Source organism: Myotis yumanensis, unplaced genomic scaffold, assembly GCF_028538775.1.
Source record: "Myotis yumanensis isolate MYYU_CA2020_CCGP unplaced genomic scaffold, mMyoYum1.0.hap1 SCAF_17, whole genome shotgun sequence".
Classification (NCBI taxonomy): Eukaryota; Metazoa; Chordata; class Mammalia; order Chiroptera; family Vespertilionidae; genus Myotis; species Myotis yumanensis.
This window is the reverse complement of record NW_027223768.1, coordinates 38341927-38362842: the sequence shown is the minus strand read 5'-3', so window position 1 is coordinate 38362842 and position 20916 is coordinate 38341927. Positions and strand designations below refer to the sequence as shown.

Sequence of the window (20916 nt, the reverse complement as noted above, 5' to 3'; positions counted from 1 at the left end):
ATATGTTTTACAAGCGATGAGATTAAATAGTCAGAACATTCCTAAGACATTTTTAATATAAAATAAATGTTAACCCTATCCTACAATTAATCTAATTTAACATGCTAGTTATTCTATTAGCTTAAGTAGCTAATAAAATAACTAAACAGCAGACACTGGGTGGCTGACCCCAAATTCACTCAACACCCTTCTCCCTTGACACCTACTACTAATACATACTCTCCCAGCTTTCTTTACAGCTGGGGTTGGGGAGCATGTGACAAAGTATCCAGTGAGTACAATTTTCTTGACAGGTGACATATAGGGGGGAGTGGAACAGTGGAAAAGATTTTTCTTTCCTTAAAAAAATAAAATAAAGGATAAATAAGCTCATGCTATTTCTTTCCCTTTTCTTCCTGCCTGAGGCCCTAAGGAAGCATAAGGGAAAGACCAAGAGAATCACAGAGATCCAACACTCACATGTTTGAGACACTGAACTAACCTGCTGCCAGCTACCTACAGATTTGTTAAATCTAAGAAAAAAATTCTTGTTTAAACCACCATTAAATCAGGGTTTATGTTACTTTCATGTTACTAAGGTAATGATATCTGTAAAGAACATTTGAGAAAAGGCAGCTTACATCTTTCTCCCACTCTGCTATTAGTCAAAGGGACAATGTAGTAATAGGCCAGACCACAATTTCCTATGAAATAAAAAGGCAAAGCAAACCAAGGAGTACTGATTCAAGCTAATATGTTCATACCGATACTTTATTAGTCTGACAAGAAGTTTTGAGCAAAAAGATTTTAAAATTTGACCCCTGCCTATTTGAACTGAACTGTATGTGGCCCAGCTCAAGGGCTAAGTGAAAACAGTGTATTCAGCCTAGTGCCTGGAAAATTCTAGACACTTCATAAAGGTTAGTTAACTTCTACTGCTCTCTTAGATTGCAGACAGGATATAAGGCCACCTAAGAGAATTCATATTGTGGTTTTAAGCATTTATTCAGTAACAAACAACAAATTAGGATAATTCTTCCATTCTTATTTGCCCAATATATATATTTTCTTGAAAGTCCTCTATTTCCATTAATGGAAACTCACAGAAACCGTATTTGTCCAATAGACCAGAAATTATCAGCTAATAGAGAAACATGAGCTGATTACTTTACTCTGATGCCCCAAATCTCTATTAATTTAAGGGCTGTGAACAAGGGCTGCTGCCTAAAATGCCTAGATCCACCCAGGTGGTGTGGCTCAGTAGTTGAGCGTCAACCTATAAACCAGGAGGTTATGACTGATTGGGCACATGCCCAGGTTGCAGGCTCAATCCCCAGTAGAGGGCGTGCAGAAGGAGGCAGCCGATCAATGAGTTTCTCTCATCATTGATATTGATATTTCTATTTCTATCTCCCTCTCCATTCTTCTCTGAAATCAATAAAAATATATTTTTAAAAAATGAATAATAATTAAAACAAAATCCATGAGTCCACACTAAAACAAGTAAGTCAACAAACAAATAAGGAAGGACAGGGAGAAGAAAAAACCTTTTTACAAAATATTATCTACTAGAGGCCCGATGCAGGAAATTCGTGCAAGAGTAGGCCTTCTTTCCCCCAGCTGCCAGCACCAGCTTCCCTCTGACACCTAGGACCCAGGCTTCCCTCCGACCACCGGCAGGCACCTGGGACCTGGGCTTCCCTCACAGCCTCAGCTTTGTCCAGAAGGACGTCCAGTCAAATTAGCATATTACACTTTTATTATTATAGATTACTTATAGAAGAAATCACAGAAGTGGAAAAATTATTTTATATCTATTATAGTATTAATTCAGGTAAGAATTATTAATTACAAAAGAGAAAGGGTGCAAGAGAAAGAATACCTTTATTAAAAATTAGTAGCCCAGTGCACAAAATTCGTGCATGGGGTGGGGGGAGGGGGTTCCCTAAGCCCAGCCTGCACCCTCTCCAATCGGGGACCCCTTGGGGGATGTCCGACCGCAATCTGGGACTAATGGCTTCTAACCGCTCACCTGCCTGCCTGCCTGCCTGACCACCCCTAGCTGCCCTCCCCTGCTGGCCTGATCTTGCCCCCAACTGCCTCTGCCTGCCTGATTACCCCTAACTGTCCTCCCCTGCTGGCCTGATCTTGCCCCCAACTGCCCCTGCTTGCCTGATCACCCCTAACTGCCCTCCCTTGCTGGCCTGATCTCACCCTTCAACTGCCCTCCCCTGCTGGCCAGATCTCACCCCCAAGTGTCCTCCCCTGACAGCCTAGTTGCCCCCAACTACCCTCCTCTGCCGGCCTGATCTCACCCCCAAGTCCCCTCCCCTGACAGCCTGATCACCCTAACTGTCTCTGCCTCAGCCCCCACCACCATGGCTTTGTCCGGAAGGAAGTCGGACCTCCGGAAGATGGCTGGTCTAACTAGCATATTACCCTTTTATTAGTATAGATAGATTATATAGGATATGATTGCTTAAATGGGGGGGAAAGCCTTTTTCAGCAGGAGGAGATGCTGTTGGCAGACAAAAACACATAATCCCTATATCTGGACTGATAGCCAGCCACATAATCCCTATATCTGGACTGATAGCCATACACTATACTGCCAAACCGGTCATTAACCCTTTGAGTGCCAACCAATATCCTAGGAACTATGCTAAAATTACCAAGGCATTTTTGCTGATTTTACAGCAGTTTAGGAAAAAAATTATGAATCGCAAGTAAATGAAGTTACATATTCAATATCTTCCACAAAATCGTCATCTTCACAGCAAGAATTGACATATTTAGCAATATCATCATCACTAATAAAAGCAGACTTAGAACTGGACACTGCAGGAGGAGCGCAATAGCGCTCCCGGCACTTTTGGCGAAAAGACAGGAGGAGCGCGATCACACTCCCCGACACACTAGGGGTTAAAAAATTGAACCGCTTTCTTACACCTTATACCAAACAGCTGTTTCCCTTAAAACCCCTCCTCAGCCCCACTTTAGGTTCTGCCTTCATAGTTCACCCAGATTAGGTTCTGATTGGTTGGTTTCTATGCCAGTCAGCGTCAAAAGCTCCCCCTCCTAGGCAGCCATTGGCTACTGACACTTCACCCAGATTTGGTTCTGATTGGTCGGTTTCTATGCCAGTCAGCGTCTCTGGGCCTATCTCTGGTCCTGATCAAAGGGGCGTGTCTGATCAGCAGCCGTCAGAGGCGCGGACTCGGCTGCTGGTGAAGCGGAAGAGAAAGAGAGAGGCAACAGCTGATCAACAGCTGCCACTGAGGCTGCAGATCAGACCCTGCCTCTCTCTCTGCAGGCCTCTCTCCGGGCCTAATCCACAGCCCCCTCGGCAGTCAGTGCTGGGGCAACCCAGCACTGACTTCCGGTGTTAGTTCAGGTGTTAGGTCGAGCCTTAGGTCGTTACAGATTCTGGCTCTTTAGATAGATAGATAGATAGATAGATAGATAGATAGATAGATAGATGATAGATAGATAGATAGGTAGGTAGGTAGGTAGGTAGATAGATAGATAGATAGATAGATATTTGGCAGATACTACCTTAACCAAATGGTCAAACTTAACATTAGCCATGATAAAACAAGCTGATATCTTGTGTCCCTTAGTTGTGATACACTGAGAAGGGTACATCATTTATTTGGTATTCTTGCCCAGATATTTAATCTGAATGAAGAAACAAACAAACCCAAATAAACAGACATCTTAAAACAAAATAAAAAACTAGCCTTGATTCCTAAGACTAAGGAGGGTCACATGTGGGTTTTCCAGGTGACAGCGAACTAGAACCCTAGCCACCAGCTAGCATTAACATGTAATACATGTAAGCAAATAAGCCTGCAGATGATTCCAGTCCTTTGGTCCTAGACATAATACAGCTGAGGCAAACTATCTCCCATTCCCTGTCCAAATTCCTGACCCAAAGAAACTGTGAGAGAAAATACATAATTACCAATCCAAATCACCAAGTTTTAGAGTAGTTTCTTATGCAGTAACAGATTACTAATATAGATTCTAATAAGACAGGATCTCAATTTTCCTCAGCAGTACCTGATAGGGTTATTCAAAACATTAAATCAGCTAATGAATGCCAAGCCTGGCACAGTATGCTTCCTGAATGCTAGTTAATAATATAACTTCAATTTGCAGAGTTAGAACTATGGTGGAGGAATGCATAAGGGCTTTGAGGAGAGCACAAAGAAAATGCATTTGATACATCGTCTTGAGGGTCATGGGAGACTTCCTGAATTCAGTAAAGGACTGATTTAATTGGGTCAAAAAAGCAGTGGAGGTATTTCAGACAGAGAAAACAGATTAAGCAAAGATACAGAAGCATGAAACAGCATGATAACCGTAAGTTTTGTATTGGAGCAATAAAAGCAAAAGCAACAGGAAAGAAGGCTGCAGAGCCTGGGAGGATTCAAAAACAGAAGGCTTTGTATATTGGGTTATGGACCCTGTGCGAATGGACTTTAAGCAGGAAAGTGATGGCACAGATTTGAAAATGTAGGTAGATAATCCTGCAAGGATATTACGGAAGTAATTTAAGAATGATAAAGCTTTAGCCCTGGCCGGTTGCTCAGTGGTTAGAGTGCCGGCTTGCAGACTGAAGAGTCTCTGGTTCGATTCCCAATCAAGGGCACAAGTTGCCCAGCCCTGGTAGGGGTGCGTGCAAGAGGCAACCAATCAGTGTGTCTCTCACACATCACATCAATGTTTTCTCTCTCTCTCTCTCTCTCTCTCTCTCCCTCCCTCCCTCCCTTCCACTCTCTAGAAAAGCAATAAAAAAAATATATCCTCAGGTGAGGATTAAAAAGAAGAATGATAAAACTTTAAAAGAAACAGAAGAGTTAGGAATCTAATGCAGTAGTGCAGGCATGCAAAAGATGTGGACGTGTGCCCAGGCTTTGTGGCTCAATGGTTGAGTGTCGACCCATACACCAAGAGAGTGCTGATTTGATTTTCAGTCAGAGCACATGCCTGGGCTGCAGGTTCAATCCCTAGTAGGGGGAGTACAGGAGGTTTTTGTCTCTCTCTCCCCCTCTCCCTTTCTCTCTCTAAAAAAATTCAATACAAATGTATTTTTTAAAAATAAAAGAAATAAAAATGTGTGGATGTGAACTAGGGGGGAATGGTTAGACAAAACAGAAGCTGAGAAATAGGAAATAAAAATTAGAAAGACTTAATGACTGGATATGTGTCTTTAAGAGGGCTGGGTGAGACAAAGATAAGATTCTAGGTCAATGCCTGGGTTTCTAAACTGGGTAGAAAGTGGTACCTCCAATTAAAATCAAAAATTAAAAAAAAAGGATCCGATTTGGAAGAAAAATTTAGTTTCCATCTTCCTGAGTTTGGAGTATCTATGGAACATCCAGATGGAAATGTCTAACAAGAGGTTATACATTCAAGTCTTAAATGAGGGGAGTCTTTAGTGTCTAGGTAATTGTTAGAACTACAAGAGAACCTGAGGACGCCGGAGCTTATAGAGCAGCGGTTCTCCCCCAGGCACATTACTGCTCCCAGGGTAGTGTCTGCAGGGTGGGGTGAGGATGTGGTTCCTGCATGTAGTAAGGGAAGGGCCACTGATGCTGTTAAACATACTACCATGTACAGATAGCTCCATACAAAGAATTATCCAGCCCAAATGCCAATAGTCCCAAAGTTAAGAAACCCCATTGTAGCATAAGAGGAAAAGCAGAATAAAGGAAACATCTTGGGAAAACAAGTATTTAGGAAGTATCCACAAGAAGGAAGTCAGAGAAGAGGTAAATTTTAAAAATGTAATATCATGGAAGTCAGAAGTACAGAATTTCGGGGGGGGGGGGGACCAAAATTATTGAATTCAGTGAATTAGGCCCACACAATAAAAATTTTAAGTAGCCACTGAGTTTGTATCTAGGAGGACACCATGGATTTTAGTGAAAGGAGGGCCAGACTATAGGAGTATAGGAATAATGAGAGATGAGAAATTTTTATTGAAAAAGGAAGGAAGTGAGATTGGGTAGTAACTAAAGTAGTGGTTCTCAACTTTGGCTACAATCAGAATAACCTCAGCAGCTTTTAAAAATGACGCATGCTGCCTTAGCCGGTTTGGCTCAGTAGATAGAGCATCAGCCTGTGGACTGAAGGGTCCTGGCTTCGATTCCAGTCAAGGACACATGCCCGGGGTGGTTGTGAGCTCAATCCCCAGTAGGGGGTGTGCAGGAGGCAGTCAATCAATGATTCTCTCTCATCAGTGATGTTTCTATCTCTCTCTCTCTCCCTTTTCCCTTCCTCTCTGAAATCAATTTTTAAAAAAAAGTAAAAAAAAGAAAAGAATTTCTTCTAAAAAAAAAAATCACCAATGCCTGGACCGCATGCAAAATAATTAAATCAAAATCCTGGGGAGAAGTATCGTGCTTTTTAATGTATCTTCAGTGACACTAATGTACAGCCAAAATTAAAAACCACAGAGCTAAAGTGTGCACGGGAGGGGAGGAGAGTGGGGAGGGGGAATATGACCGGGCAAGGGCCATTTAAGAAAAAGAAGGGAGGGAGCAGAGAGAAAATTTAAAAAATGAAATCCCAGAATAAGTCAGAGGAATAGATTAAAACTATTGGCTGATGGAGTTGCTTTCAAAAAAGAAAAAAAGGAACACCTCACCTGAAGAGACTGGAGGGAGAAATAAATATTGGTGCACAAGAAGCTGGACAGAGGGATTTGGGGAATTTATGCCTAAAGCCCCAATTTTCGTAATGAAGTACAAGTCAGCTGCTGAAATCAGCTACTGGATAGGAAATTTGGAGAGTGAAATATTTAGTGAGGGAAAGAAAAAAACTAACCCAAAGCACTGACTGCCTAATGGAGATCAAATGCACTGCAGCAGCTGCAGGGGCAACAACAGGCTCATTTAAGGTTTTCCCAGCAGCTCTTAGCCATCATCCCCTGGTGGAGGAGCAAGGAAAAGTGGCCCGAGGACAACACTAATCCACAATTGGCAGTACTGCAGTGGTGAAAAACACAAGTGCACAGGAGGTAAAAGTTTACAGGAGCTGTAGTTGAGGAATTAAACAGTGGGATCTACCCCAGGCAGAGAAGGGAGAGTAATCTACAGGCAATTTAATTGGCACAGGACACAGTGGATTTACCACTAATCACAGAAGTTACTAAAACAGTCTAACATTCCATTGGCCTTTGTCCTAGACCAGTGGTCGGCAAACTGCGGCCCCTTGAGTGTGGCTCTTCCACAAAATACCACGTGCGGGCGTGCACGTACAGTGCGATTGAAACTTCGTGGCCACACTCAAGGGGCCAAAGAGCCGCATGTGGCTCGCAAGCTGCAGTTTGCGGACCACTGTCCTAGACAATCCCATTAAATTGGATTTCCATATCCTATCATTGTCCCTAAGAAGAAATGTCTGCAAATAAATTTGAAATTCACAAAACATATGAAAACTAATGAACAAATAGATGGACAGATATGTGATAAAGCTAGAATAGTAAAATATTAATAGTCAAGTCTAGAAGGTGTGTGCCTGCGATCGAGTGTAGGCTCAAGAAGACCACTGCCCAAACAGGAATTTGAGGTGACAGAAATGCTCTATAATCTGTGCTGTGAAATATGGCAATTACAGACTAGCTATCTGTTGCTACAGAGCCCTCGAAATGTGGCTAGTGTGACTGAGGAATTTTGAGTTAACTTTTTTTTTTAATATATTTTATTGATTTTTTACAGAGAGGAAGGGAGAAGGATAGAGAGTTAGAAACATCGATGAGAGAGAAACACCAATCAGCTGCCTCCTGCACACCCCCCACTGGGGATGGGCCCACAACTAAGGTACATGCCCTTGACCGGAAGCGAACCTGGGATCCTTCAGTCCGCATGCTCTACCCACTGAGCCAAACTGGTTAGGCGAGTTGTTAACTTTTAATGTAAACTGATATAACCACATGTGGCTAGTGGCTGTTGTATCAGATAGTACAGTTCTAGATTCAGATATCCCTGGGTTCAAGTCCTGGATCTACCACTGATCGCGTTTTCATTTCTGTGAGTCTCGTTATTACGTAAAATGAGAATAACAATAGCAGCTACTAATTCATATGGGTTAAATGAGATAAGCAGATAAAGTACGAACACAGTCCTATGCATAAGGAAAATATTTTTAAAAATTGTTTATTGTCCCTAGTAAATGGGATCCAGGAGATAAGGAGCCACCACGCAATGGTGTGACTCACATGTATCCCCAGTGTCTAGTACAAATGCTGTAGCATGAAAGACTCAATAGACATTTGCTGCATGACTGTTTTTGGCAGTCACAAGACTCTATGTTTATTCCTATTAAATTTCATATCAAGTCCATTGCTCCAATCTGCTGAGGTCTTTTTGAACCCTAATGTCATCCAATATATTGATATCCCTTTCATTTGCTTCTGAATTTTTGATAAACCTATATTAATCTGAGACATTAATAAAAATGTTAACCAGAGACCTATATAATTAGTTTTATTACCCTTTAGCTATTCATCATTTGTTACATGGTATGAGTTGAGTATAGACATTCAATTTAGCTTCATTTTCACTCTGTCTATATACCTCCATCTTGTCCACAAAGGTAGTAAGTATGAGACCCTGATAAAGATTAGATTAAGGCAATATGTCTTTCATTGCAACTGCCCTTAAAAAGAACTTAAAACAACTGTGCACTCACCCTTCAATTGCTGGGGATCGATCAGGACGAGTGCTTCCTTGTGCTCTGTATCTCCGAGTCATTGGCAACCGTGGAGGTCGACTTGGTCCCCAGAAGTCAGTGTGAGTTTGGTGACCTCTCTCATTGGCTCTATTATCTTGGTCCAGTGCATTGCTACTTAGAAATGGTCTAAAATCTTGTATAATCATCGTGTTGTCCAAATTGCGCCAGAACTAATAAAAAACAGAAATAAACTACGTTATAGTTTTAAGAACAGGAAAAAGAGGAAACAGGAGGAAGAAATATTGAAAAAAGAAAGGAATAATTTTTAGACTTCAAAATTCAGCAGCTCAAACTAAGGTATAGGTTTCCCCAATTTTATGAAGCGAAGTTTTTCAAGGGCATGAACAGGGAAGGGGGGAAACTTAGATACTGTGAAATTTAATTTCCTTCATACAGAAACAATAGGCCAACGGCTGAACTCCTTTCTTAACAACGAACTCATATCCACATGCCTCTGACCAGTTACACCCCCTCCTGAAATAAAAGCATGAGACAAAGGTGATCATAGACTTTTGTCCTAAGCACAATCATTTAGATCAACATTATAATTCTGTGTTTTAATGACATCCACATTTTCACTACAGGATAATCTAAGATTTAAATAAAACAGATGTATTTACACACTTGTAATAAAGCACCATCAGCCCTAGCCAGTTTGGCTCAGTGGACAGAGCATTGACCTGCAGACTGAAGGGTCCCAGGTTTGATTCCGGTAAAGGGCATGTACCTTGGTTGCAGACTCCTCCCAGCCCAGCCCAGGCCCTGGTCTGGGCACGTGCAGGAGGCAACCTATTGATGTGTCTCTCTTACATCAATATTTCTGTCTGTCTTTCCTTCTCTTGTCCACTCTTTCTAAAAATCAATGGAAATATATCCTCGGGTGAGAATTAACAAAACAAACAAACAAAAAAAGCACCATCACCACAAAGTGGAGACAGATATCTATAAAATACTTCTCTTGACCTAGACGCTGCATCAGAAAGGGACAGTGTCAGAGTTGTGTCAAAGCAGTGCAGGAATATCTGGTAAAACCATTCTTGTAAATACTATTATCATTAAAAGGATGTTGGTGGTGGTGGGGAGGTATGTGGGGGGAGGAGGGGGTCCCTGTTGGGTTTGACCAAAGAATCACTAAACAAAGAGTGAATGAAAAAACAAATCACTTCTGAAATAATTTTATTTATCTGTACACCAGATATTTTGAGAGTTCCACAGAATACTACTTACTTTACTCCACCCAATCAAGTATATAACCCCAGTCATATTCAGGTCTCTTTGTTTTGTTTTTAAAGTTTAAATGAAACAAAAAAATTAATATCCCATATAATCCTATATACTAAAAGGCTAATATGCAAATAGACTGAATGTGGGGAAAAACCGAACAACTGGTTGCTATGACATGCACTGACCACCAGGGGGCACACGTGGACCATGGCGGGCATTGGCAGCAGGCAGTAGAGGGCAAAACATGGCAGGCGTTGGCTGCAGCGGGAGGTGGAGCAGGTGAGCGGGGGCGTTAGAACAAGGTGGGGTGCCGGTAACTGTCATTGGGGCAAGCCTTTGGTGGTTACTAAAAATTCTTTGCTCCCCCATGCCGTGGTCCCACCCAGTGCTCAAACCTGCTGCTGGTGCTGGCCCTGCTTGTACCCACTGTCAGCGACCGGTGCTGGTCCCAATCACTCAGTGCCATCAGCAGGTGCGAGCAGGGCCGGGACCGTCAGCCCGTGGGAGCGGTGGGGGCAGGAGTGGGGCTGCCGGCAGGCAGGGGACCAGGAGCAGCGGGGTCATGGCAGGAGGGGACAGGCAGGGGCACGGAGGATGGGCCAAGAACCGCCCTGTGCCCACCACAGCCTCATGGCCCACAGTTCCTTTCAAGGTGCACAAATTTGTGCACTGGGCCCCTAGTATAGATAATAACGGGGACATAAAATTGCTCAGCACATGACCTTAGGTCTTAAAGTTTTCATAGCCCTCGACTCCAGACTGACCCTTTCATCTGGAGACCCATACTAGCATGTTATTTTTTGCCTTTTTTCCAGTTTACCATTTGTTTCTTATTTTTCAAGACTTCCTCCAATATAATTTAAAAATACACAATTTACTACACAAAGTGCAATATCCTCTATTCACTATGACCAACCCCTACCCATAATTCTACTCGCCTACTGGCAGTTTAATTTGGTGTGTAGAATTCCAGATCTTTAAATATTTATTTGTGTACACACACATACTAGGTTTTGTAACACGAACACAGACTCATTCATTCACTTAACAAATACTTGTTAAGCATGTACTATGTCCCAATCACTTTTTGGGAACTATTAGGATATAGCAGTGAACATAATGTTATAAAACAAAAAACCTCAGCCTGGCCCATGTGGTTCAGTGGTTGAGTGTCGACCTATGAACCAGGAGGTCACAGTTCGATTTCTGGTCAGGGCGTATGCCTGGGTTGCAGGCTTGATCCCCAGTAGGGGGCATGCAGGAGGCAGCTGATTAATGATTCACTCTCATCATTGATGTTTCTCTCTCTCTCTCCCTCACTCTTCTTTCCTCTGAAATCCATAAAAATATCAAAACAAAGCAAAACCCTCTGCCCCAATGGATTTCATTTTCAAGTGGGAAGAGACAGACATACATGCTCCCAGCCTCCAAAAAAAAAGGGAAAGAACACTCTGTATGTTAGATAGTAATAAATGCTACGGAGGGGAAAAGGTCTGCATTGATTCAGAACACACATACTCCGATCATTCTTTTCAACAATAGCATAGCATACGTGTTATATGTTTTATATACTTAACATTTTTATTATTTGGTACATGTAAAATAACATAGTAAATGAGGTATTAAGAAAATAAAACAAAAGATGGCAAATAGGTAACTGCGGCACCTGCTTTTTCCCACAACCATATCAAAATTACAACTCAAGTTCAGAACAGCATCTCTCAGAGCCACCTAAAATCTAGCTGATCAAAAGTTCTACGTCTCAGGGTACAAAGAAGCCACTTCAAGACTGGTAGGAGGGGCACAGACACAGAATGGGGTGGTGCCACACCGTGTGGTGGTTAAAAATCCGGAGAGAAATCTGGCTGTGGAGAAACACCCTGAGGAGCAGAGTCCCAGCCCCACACCAAGTTTAACGGCATTACACAAAAAGCACAATTCAAAAATCACCAATTAATGAACTTATTTTGTTTCCAAAAGTTATTTCTTAAAACACCAAGCTCAGGATCTGCATAAAGTAGGACATAAAAAGTAAAAAAACAAAAAGAAAAAAACCCAGCAGAGATTGTGGCTGAGAGAGATGGAGGGCTGCTAGAGTCCCAGGTGTTCCTCTTAAAGGGTCCTCAGGAACTTACTTGGACTCACTCACTGAGAGCTCCACAGCTGGGGCAGCAGCTCGAAAGGTGCCAGTGACATATGGTGAAGAACTGAATTGTCCAGCAAGAGTTGGAGGGGGGGGCTTTATCCCAGGCAGTACAGGCAGAGAATATTGTTTGTTTGCTAAATCCTCCCCACACAAAGCTGTCAGACGGTCACTATATCTGAGTCCCCATCAACCAGGTTAACAGTGTTCCTTGCGCTAACAATTCTCTGAAACCGCGCCACACCCACATGCAGGCCCACCCCAGCCATAGAAATGGCCTATCTTGGCTCATACTTGGAACTTTCCAAAAATCTATCCAAGGTTCACAAAACTCAAGGAGCATCTGGCCTCAGCATGCCCCTACCTCTTGCTAAGTGGTTGCTGGCATTAGCGGCAACAGGCTTCAGTTTGCAGCTTGGTCTCTCTGGACACCTTCAAGGCCAGCCAAAGTTAGCAGCCACCTGAAAATGGCTTTGTTGCTCATGCCTGGTGGCCCCGACAGGGCAATGATAGTGGATGATTTGGCCTACACCTCCAGGGAACCCCCAGAGCTAGTGCATCCAGCTTCACACCGTGTCGAAGCACCACCCAAACACCTGATGAGCAACACACTTAAGGGATGAACTTGGCAGGTTCCTGGGCCCCACTGATGTGAGTTCTGTTCCATGGGATTGACCCCTGATAGCAGATCCTCCACTGTGGTCTCGGTCAGACCTAGCAACCAATGGTCAGTGTAAAGAGCCTCTGGGACAACTTCAAGCATACCAACATTTGTGTCATGGGGGTGCCGGAAGGAGATGAGAGGGAGCAAGGAATTGAAAACTTACATGAAAAAACAATGATAGAAACTTCCCCTAACCTGGTGAAAGAAACAGGCATACAAATCCAGGAAGCACAGAGAATTGCAAACATATCAACCAAGGCCACTCTACCCAGCAGAGCTATCATTTAGAATCAAAGGACAAAAAGCTTCTTCCTAGACAAGATAAAGCAAAAGAAGTTCAACAACAATCCAGTACTACAAGAAATGTTAAAAGCTCTTGAAGAAAGAAGATAAAACATATGAATAATAAAATGGAAATAAGTACATGTCTATCAATTACATTAAACGCAAATATATTAAACTAGAGGCCAGGTGCACGAATTCATACATGGGTGGGGTCCCTCTGGGTCAGTGGTCGGCAAACTGCGGCCCCTTGAGTGTGGCTCTTCCACAAAATACCACGTGCGGGCGTGCACGTACAGTGCGATTGAAACTTCATGGCCACACTCAAGGGGCCAAAGAGCCGCATGTGGCTCGCGAGCCGCAGTTTGCCGAGCACTGCTCTGGGTGGCCTGCAGGGATCGGGCTGAAACCCACAGTCCAACGCTGCCTGCAGCTCCTACCTGCTGCTCCTGCTCAGCTGGTCCCACTGTGCCTGCCGTGGGCTCGCACCCAAACAGTCCAGATCGAGAGGCTTGCGCTGCAGCAGCACAGCGCTTGCCAGCCATGCGCCTTGTGTCTGGCACCCTTCCAAGGGGAGTGGCCTGTGGCATCGGATCAGGCCAAAACCGCTCTTCAACATCCCCTGAGGGGTCCCGGATTGCGAGAGGGCTCAGGCCAGGCTGAGGGACACCAGTGCAAGATTGGGCCAGGGAGGGACCACGGGAGGGCTCCAGAGCATGTCCAGCCCATCTCACTCACTCCCGATTGGCCAGACCCCAGCAGCAAGCTAACCTACTGGTCGGAGCATCTGCCGTCTGGTGGTCAGTGCACGTCATAGCGACTGGTTGACCAGTTGACTGTCTGCCTCCTGGTGGTCAGTGCACACCATAGCGAGCGATTGAGCAACCTTAGCATATCATTAGCATATTATGCTCTGATTGGTTGTTCCTCTGTTCTGCTGTTCAGTCTATTTGCATACTACCATTTCATTATATAGGACTAGAAGCCCAGCGCGCAAAATCGTGCGGCCCCGCCCACCCGTGCACACCCCACTCACCCACCCACCACGCTAGCAGCCCTACCCACCTACACACCCACGCTGGCCTTTGGTCGTTATGGCGTTAGGGCCACGGGCTTTTTATATATATAGATATAGATGCTCCAATCAAAAGACGTATGGTGGCTGAATATATAACAAAACAAGACCCTTACAAGTGCTGTCTACAAGAGATGCACTCCAGAGAGTAAGACACACACAAACTGAAAGTAAAGGGATGGAAAAGATATTTCATGAAAATTATATCAAAAAATTAAAAAGTTGGGGTAGCAATACTTACATGAGACAATGCAGACTATACATTTTTTACTTATCTTTACTGTTGTATTACAGATGCCCCCTTTCTTTCCCCACAGACCTCCTCCACCCGCCACCAGACTACACTCCTGGCCTTCACATTATTGTCTGTGTCCACGGTTTATGCATTTGTGCATGTAAGCTCTTTGGTTAATCTCTCCCAACACAGCCACTTATCCTGCCTTCTCTCAGAGATTTGTCAGTCTGTTCCATGCTTCTATGTCTCTGGATCTACTGTGTCCATCAGTTTATTTTCTTCATTTTAAATTTCACTAGACAGAGCAAACTACCCTCTCCAAAGAGCTTTTCCAATTTATACTTCTAGCACTGTACAAGAGCTTACAGTCTCCCATGCTCTTGACAACACTGTTAATTTTTTTTATAAATTCTAATATCCAATCTGAGGAACAAAATATGACATCCACACTAAAAGCAATGAGTTCTCAATACACCAGTGAAAAAATGCACCTTTTCTTTTAACTACCATTTGTACTTCTTACCATATCACACTTATTTTCCTTTATTTCCTAGTAACAGTCTCTACCAGTTAGATATCACTGGCTTCTAGTCTGAAAAGTGGTCTACAACGTAGTTTAAGTGAGAAAGTATAAGCAGCACCATCTAGTCACTTATGTAAACTACTAGAAGCCCTGTGTATGAAATTTGTGCACGGGGGTGGGGGGGTTGTCGTCACTCAGCCCAGCCTTCACCCTCTTGTAATCCGGGACCGCTGGCTCATAACCGCTCGCCTGCCTGCCTGCCTGATGCCCCTGACCACTTGCTTACCTGCCTGATCACCCCTAACCACTCGCCTGCCTGTCTGAACGCCCCTAACTACTCGCCTGCCTGCCTGATCGCCCCAAACCGCCTCTGCCTCGGCCCTTGTCGCCAAGGCTTCATCGGGAAGGACATCCGGAATGACGTCCGGAAGGTATTTCGGCTGTCCAGTCTAAATAGCATATTACGCTTTTATTATTATAGATAGGAAGAAAACTATTATTCCCTTACTAGATAAAAGTTCCACAACATTTGCTCACAGAAAAGAATTCTCAAAGCGATCTTTATTTTCACTATAATTAATTTGTAAAAATTAAATATTTGAAAATTTTGACTAGAAGAAAAATCAATCACCAAGCTCATACTATCAATAATCTGCACTGATAATTATATAAATTGTTATGACATTTAATATATATAAGAACCTGAAGGAATGGAAGCTGAGAAGCAGCTTCAACAACAGCATGAGGCATTCTGTTTGTAAACTGCAAACTAGTGCAAATAAATATTAACAAAGTATTTGTCCCAAAATAACAATGTAACCTGACCATAGAACACAGGATTATAAAAAAAAACAACACACACAGCACACAAATTTATACCAAATCAGCATGAGGTTAAAAATAGCTTGAGGTCATTTGCCTCTGAGCAGGCTCAGACAGGCACAGGAGAAAAAAATAGCCCATACAACAAAACTGGGTATTCAGGACAGGAGTTATATAAGTAAAACAAATAGAGAACACTTATGCTTCAGTAAAACATTCAAAAGAATCACAGAGACACTTCATTTTCAAGTTTTGTCTTGAAAATCTCAAATGTTACTCTGAGTGAAAGAATAAGATAATGCCTCTGAAAATATGTGGGCTGAAATATTTACATATTTCAATATAAAAAAACAGGATGGACAGTATCTTCTATTTAGCAGAATTTTCTATAAGCTAACCACGACCATATCAGCACTTTTTAAAATATTATGGTCTGTTCCTCAAAGTTACCATCTGACCCTGAAATTTCACTTTTATAGACCCAAGAGAATTAAAACACTGAACCCACAAAAATGTGTGCAAATATTCAAAGTAGTATTTTTCATAACAGCTAAAAAGCATAAAAAACTCAAATGTCCATCAACTGATGAGTGGGTAAACAAAATATAGTATATTCATACAATGAAATATTGTGGAGCCATAAAAAAGAATGAAGTATTGACACATGCTACAACATGGATGAACCTTCAAAACATTATGGTAAGCAAAAGCAGTCACAAAGGTCACATATTGTATGATTCCATTTATATCAAATGTCCTAAATAAGTAAGTCCATAGCACAGAAAATAAATTGGTGATTACCTAAGGCTAGGGGAATTGGAGAGAAAAAAAGGAAAGACTAATTGGTACAGGGTTTCTTTTTAGGGTGATGATAAATTTCTAGATTAAACAGTGGTGATGGTTGTATACCTTTACAAAATTAGTAAACCCACTGAATTGTACACTTTAAAGGGTAAATTACATGATACGTGAATTGTATCTCAAAAAAACATTATGGTCTACAAAGATGAGTCAACTGAGACTGAAAAGCTTAATGAAAACTTCAAGATAATGACCTTCAAATGCTTTCTAGTGCCCTAGAAAACATTCAGGGATCCCTCCCTCCTGTACCCAAGCAACCGATGTTCTTGCTGTGGTTTGCATTCTTTAAGAAATTGATATTTCATGTCAAAGGAATCATATTGTATATGCTTTTGGTGTGCCTTCTTTTACTCAGCTTAATTATTTTTGAGATCCATCCATATTTTTACATAAACCAATAGTTTATGCTGAGTAGTATTCCATATTCCTTATATTGCTTAGTATTCCATGGTAGGGATGTATCACAATTTGTTTATCCATCTACCTGCTGATAGACATTTGGGTTGTTTCTGATGTTTAATAAAGTTGCTATGAATATTTGTATATATATGTATATGTGCAGATACATGCTTTCTTTTCTCTCAGGTAAATATTTAGAAGAGTGGAATGGCTGGATCACATGGTAGATGTATTTTTACCTTTTTTACAAACAGGTAGATTGTTTTCTAAATTGGTTGTATCATTTTTCCATTCAATTTCAGTTGCTCCACACTCACCAAGATTTAGTATGGTCAGTCTTACGTTTTAGCCATTCTTTTTTTTTTTTTTTTTTTTTTTTTTTTTTTTTTTTTTTTTAATTAAATCTTTATTGTTCAGATTATTACATTTGTTCCTCTTTTTTCCCCCCATAACTCCCCTCCTTCCAGCTCCCACCCCACCCTCCACCCTCACTCCCCACCCACTGTGTTCATCCATAGGTGCATGATTTTTGTCCAGTCACTTCCCGCATCTCCCACACCCCTTTTTCCCCCAAGAATAGTCAGTCTATTCCCTTTCTATGTCCCTGATTCTATTATAATCACCAGTTCATTCTGTACATCAGGTTATTTATTCACTTGATTCTTAGATTCATTTGTTGATAGATGCATGTTTGTTGTTCATAATTTGTATCTTTACCTTTTTCTTCTTCTTCCTCTTCTTAAAGGATACCTTTCAGCATTTCATATAATACTGGTTTGGCGGTGATGAACTCCTTTAGCTTTTCCTTATCTGTGAAGCTCTTTATCTGACCTTCAATTCTGAATGATAGCTTTGCTGGATAAAGTAATCTTGGTTGTAGGTTCTTGGTATTCAGCACTTTGAATATTTCTTGCCATTCCCTTCTGGCCTGCAAAGTTTCTGTTGAGAAATCAGCTGACAGTCGTATGGGTATTCCCTTGTAGGTAATTAAGCCTCTTTCTCTTGCTGCTTTTAAGATTTTCTCTTTGTCTTTTGCTCTTGGCATTTTAATGATGATGTGTCTTGGTGTGGTCCTCTTTGGATTCCTTTTGTTTGGGGTTCTCTGCGCTTCTTGGACCTGTAAGTCCATTTCTTTCTCCAGGTGGGGGAAGTTTTCTGCCATTATTTCTTGAAATAGGTTTTCAATATCTTGCTGTCTCTCATCTTCTGGCACCCCGATGACTCTGATATTAGTCCGCTTAAAGCTGTCCCAGAGGCTCCTTACACTATCTTCACACTTTCGGATTCTTTTTTCATTTTGCTTTTCCAATTGGGTGTTTTTTGTCGAATCTTTGGTTTGATTATTGTACTCCTCTGGTCTGCTATTGGGTATAATATTCTTTATTTCAGTCCGTGTATGCTTACTTTCTAATTTCTTTATCGTAGCATCGAGGGTCTCATTAGTTTTCGTGAGGCTCTGCACAAATTTATGGCAAGCCCTCAAAATTGCGATTCTTAGCTCCATATCCTCCATTTCTGTCATGTTTCTTTGTCTCCGCATCTTTTATGCTTTCTTGGTGCACCCCCTTGTGGTCTCTGTGCGCAGTCTTGTTCTAGCCAAGCCTTAATTGTTGTAGTTAACACTAGAGGGATTTGACCCCCAGGCCGGCTGGCTGTAGGAATCAGCTGTACGGAAAACGTCTGCCTTCTGGGGAGGCGCTAATCCAGCCTTTGCCTGAGGCGATCGGCAAATGGCTGTGCGCAGGCTTTGGGCGGGGCGGGATCAACAGGGCGGGCGGAGGGAGCAGTTATGGCCACGCTCAGTCCCGTTCCCAGAGGCTCTGCTTCTCAGAACCCCGGCAGCCGCTGCAAACCTCGGAGAGAAAGTTGCCCTCAGGTTCCAACTGATGCCGGATAATCCCGCTTCTCCCATTTGAGTCTGGGTCCCTAGAGACTCGCCCGGATCTGGAGCCCAGAGTCTGAGACTCACTCCCGACAGAAAACGACAACCGCGCCCTCAGCCACCAGCCCGCTTTGCGCGCGCACCTCGGTACCTTTGTATTTTCCACACTGCGCCGCCTCTGAGCCTCGATTTGCTGTTCTCTTTCCTTCTAGTTGTAGAGTCTCTCTTCAGCCAGCCTTCCTGTGGTTCTGGGTGATGTCCGTTCAGTCTTTTAGTTGTATTTTTGAAATGGTTGTTTGCGGCAGCGGTCTCCGGTGTTTACCTACGCCGCCATCTTGGTCTCCGTCCACGTTTTAGCCATTCTAATAGTTGTGCAGTAGTATTTCATTGAGATTTTTATTTGCATTTTCCAAGGGACTAATATTCAACATCTGTATATCTTCTTTGGTGAAGGAGTTTATTAGAATCCTTTCCCAATTTCTAAAAATGGGTTGTTTTCTTACTCCATTTTGATTTCTTTATAGAGTCTAGATACACATGCTGTAACAGATGATTTGAAAGTTATCTTCTCATCTGTGGCTTGTTTCTTCATTCTTATAAAGTACACAGGTTATTTATTTTAATGTAGTCCAATTTTTTTTTTATGGATCATGATTATGGTGTCATGTCTAAGAAATGACACCCAAGGTCACAAAGGTTCTCTATGTTTTCTTCAAATTTTATATAAACTTTAAGTCTATTACCCACTTTGAGTTCATTCCTGTATATGGTTTAAAGTATGTATTTCAAAGTGCATATTTTTGTACTGCAGCTATCCAATTACTTCAGCAAGTGTTTAAAAGGATATGCTTTTTTCTCCTGGAATGCCTTTGTCCCCAGTGTGTGGGGGTCTATTTCTGGACTCTATTCTGGGTTTCTTTTTAAATCCTCACCTGATGATTTTTTTTAAATTGACTGGGGGGCGGGGGGAGAGAAACATCAATCAGCTGCTTCTCATACCCTCCTGAACAGGGATCAAACCCGCAACCTAGGTATGTGCCCTGACCTGGAATCAAACCCGTAACCTTTTTGATGTATGGACCTATGCTCAACCAACTGAGCCACTAGGCAGGCTATTCTGGTCTGATCTATCTATCTCGATGGCAGTACCATAGTCTTGGTTACTATCTATATATATAGAACCCTAATATGCAAATAGACCAAACAGCAGAACAACTGAACAACCAGTCGCTATGATGAGCGCTGACCACCAGGGGGCGCGCACGGAACATGGCGGGCATTGGCAGTGAAGGAATGGTGGAGCAGGTGAGTGGGGGCGCCAGACCAAGGCGGGTCGCCAGTCGCTGTCATCGAGGCGATCAGGTGGTTACTGAAAATTCTTTGCTCCTGCACACTGTGGTCCCGCCTGGCGCTAGAACCCGCTGACAGCACCGGCCCCAATCGCTCCACGCCATCAGCAGGTGAGAGGGGGCCAGCGCCATCAACAGGTGCAAGTGGAGCCGGTGCCATCAGCGTGTGGGGGCGGTGGGAGTGGGGCTGCAGTGGGAGGGGCCGGGCAGGGGTGCGGAGGATGGGCCGAGACCCCTGTGCCCACTGCAGCCTCATGGCCCCACAGTTCCTTTCAAGGTGCATGAATTCATGCACTGGGCCCCTAGCAGCTTCATAATAAACCTTGAAATCAGGTAGTATTAGTCCTCTAATGTTTTTCTTCTTTATCAAAGTTGTGCTAACTATTCTATATACTTTGCATTTCCATATGAATTTTATAAATCAAATTTTCAATTTTTATCAAAACACTGACTGGAATCTTGACTGGAATTATACTGAATTCACAAATGACACCCTAACAATACTGTCTTCTGTTCCACAAGCAGGATATATTTCTCCATTTATCTATCTAGGTGACCTTTAATTTATTTAAGTAATATTTTGTAGTTCTCCATGCTCAGGTCTTATACATTTTTTCTGAAAGTTAAAGTATTTCATATTTTTATGCTATTATAAATGGTATTTTTTTTAAATTTTAATTTCTAATTGCTGCTAATATGTAAAAATACAACTGATTTTCTATATGTCTTTCTTATA

General features: G+C 42.4%; 1 protein-coding gene across 2 annotated transcripts in view; it reads right to left on the bottom strand.

Annotated features, from left to right (window-relative positions):
• Positions 1–20916, bottom strand: part of RNF115 (ring finger protein 115) — an 80376-nt gene that overhangs the window by 16450 nt on the left and 43010 nt on the right. For both annotated transcript variants that reach the window (XM_070396930.1, XM_070396931.1), the window contains one exon: positions 8680–8891. In XM_070396930.1, coding sequence (XP_070253031.1) covers positions 8680–8891 — 212 coding nt within the window. The remainder of the gene's footprint in view (positions 1–8679; positions 8892–20916) is intronic.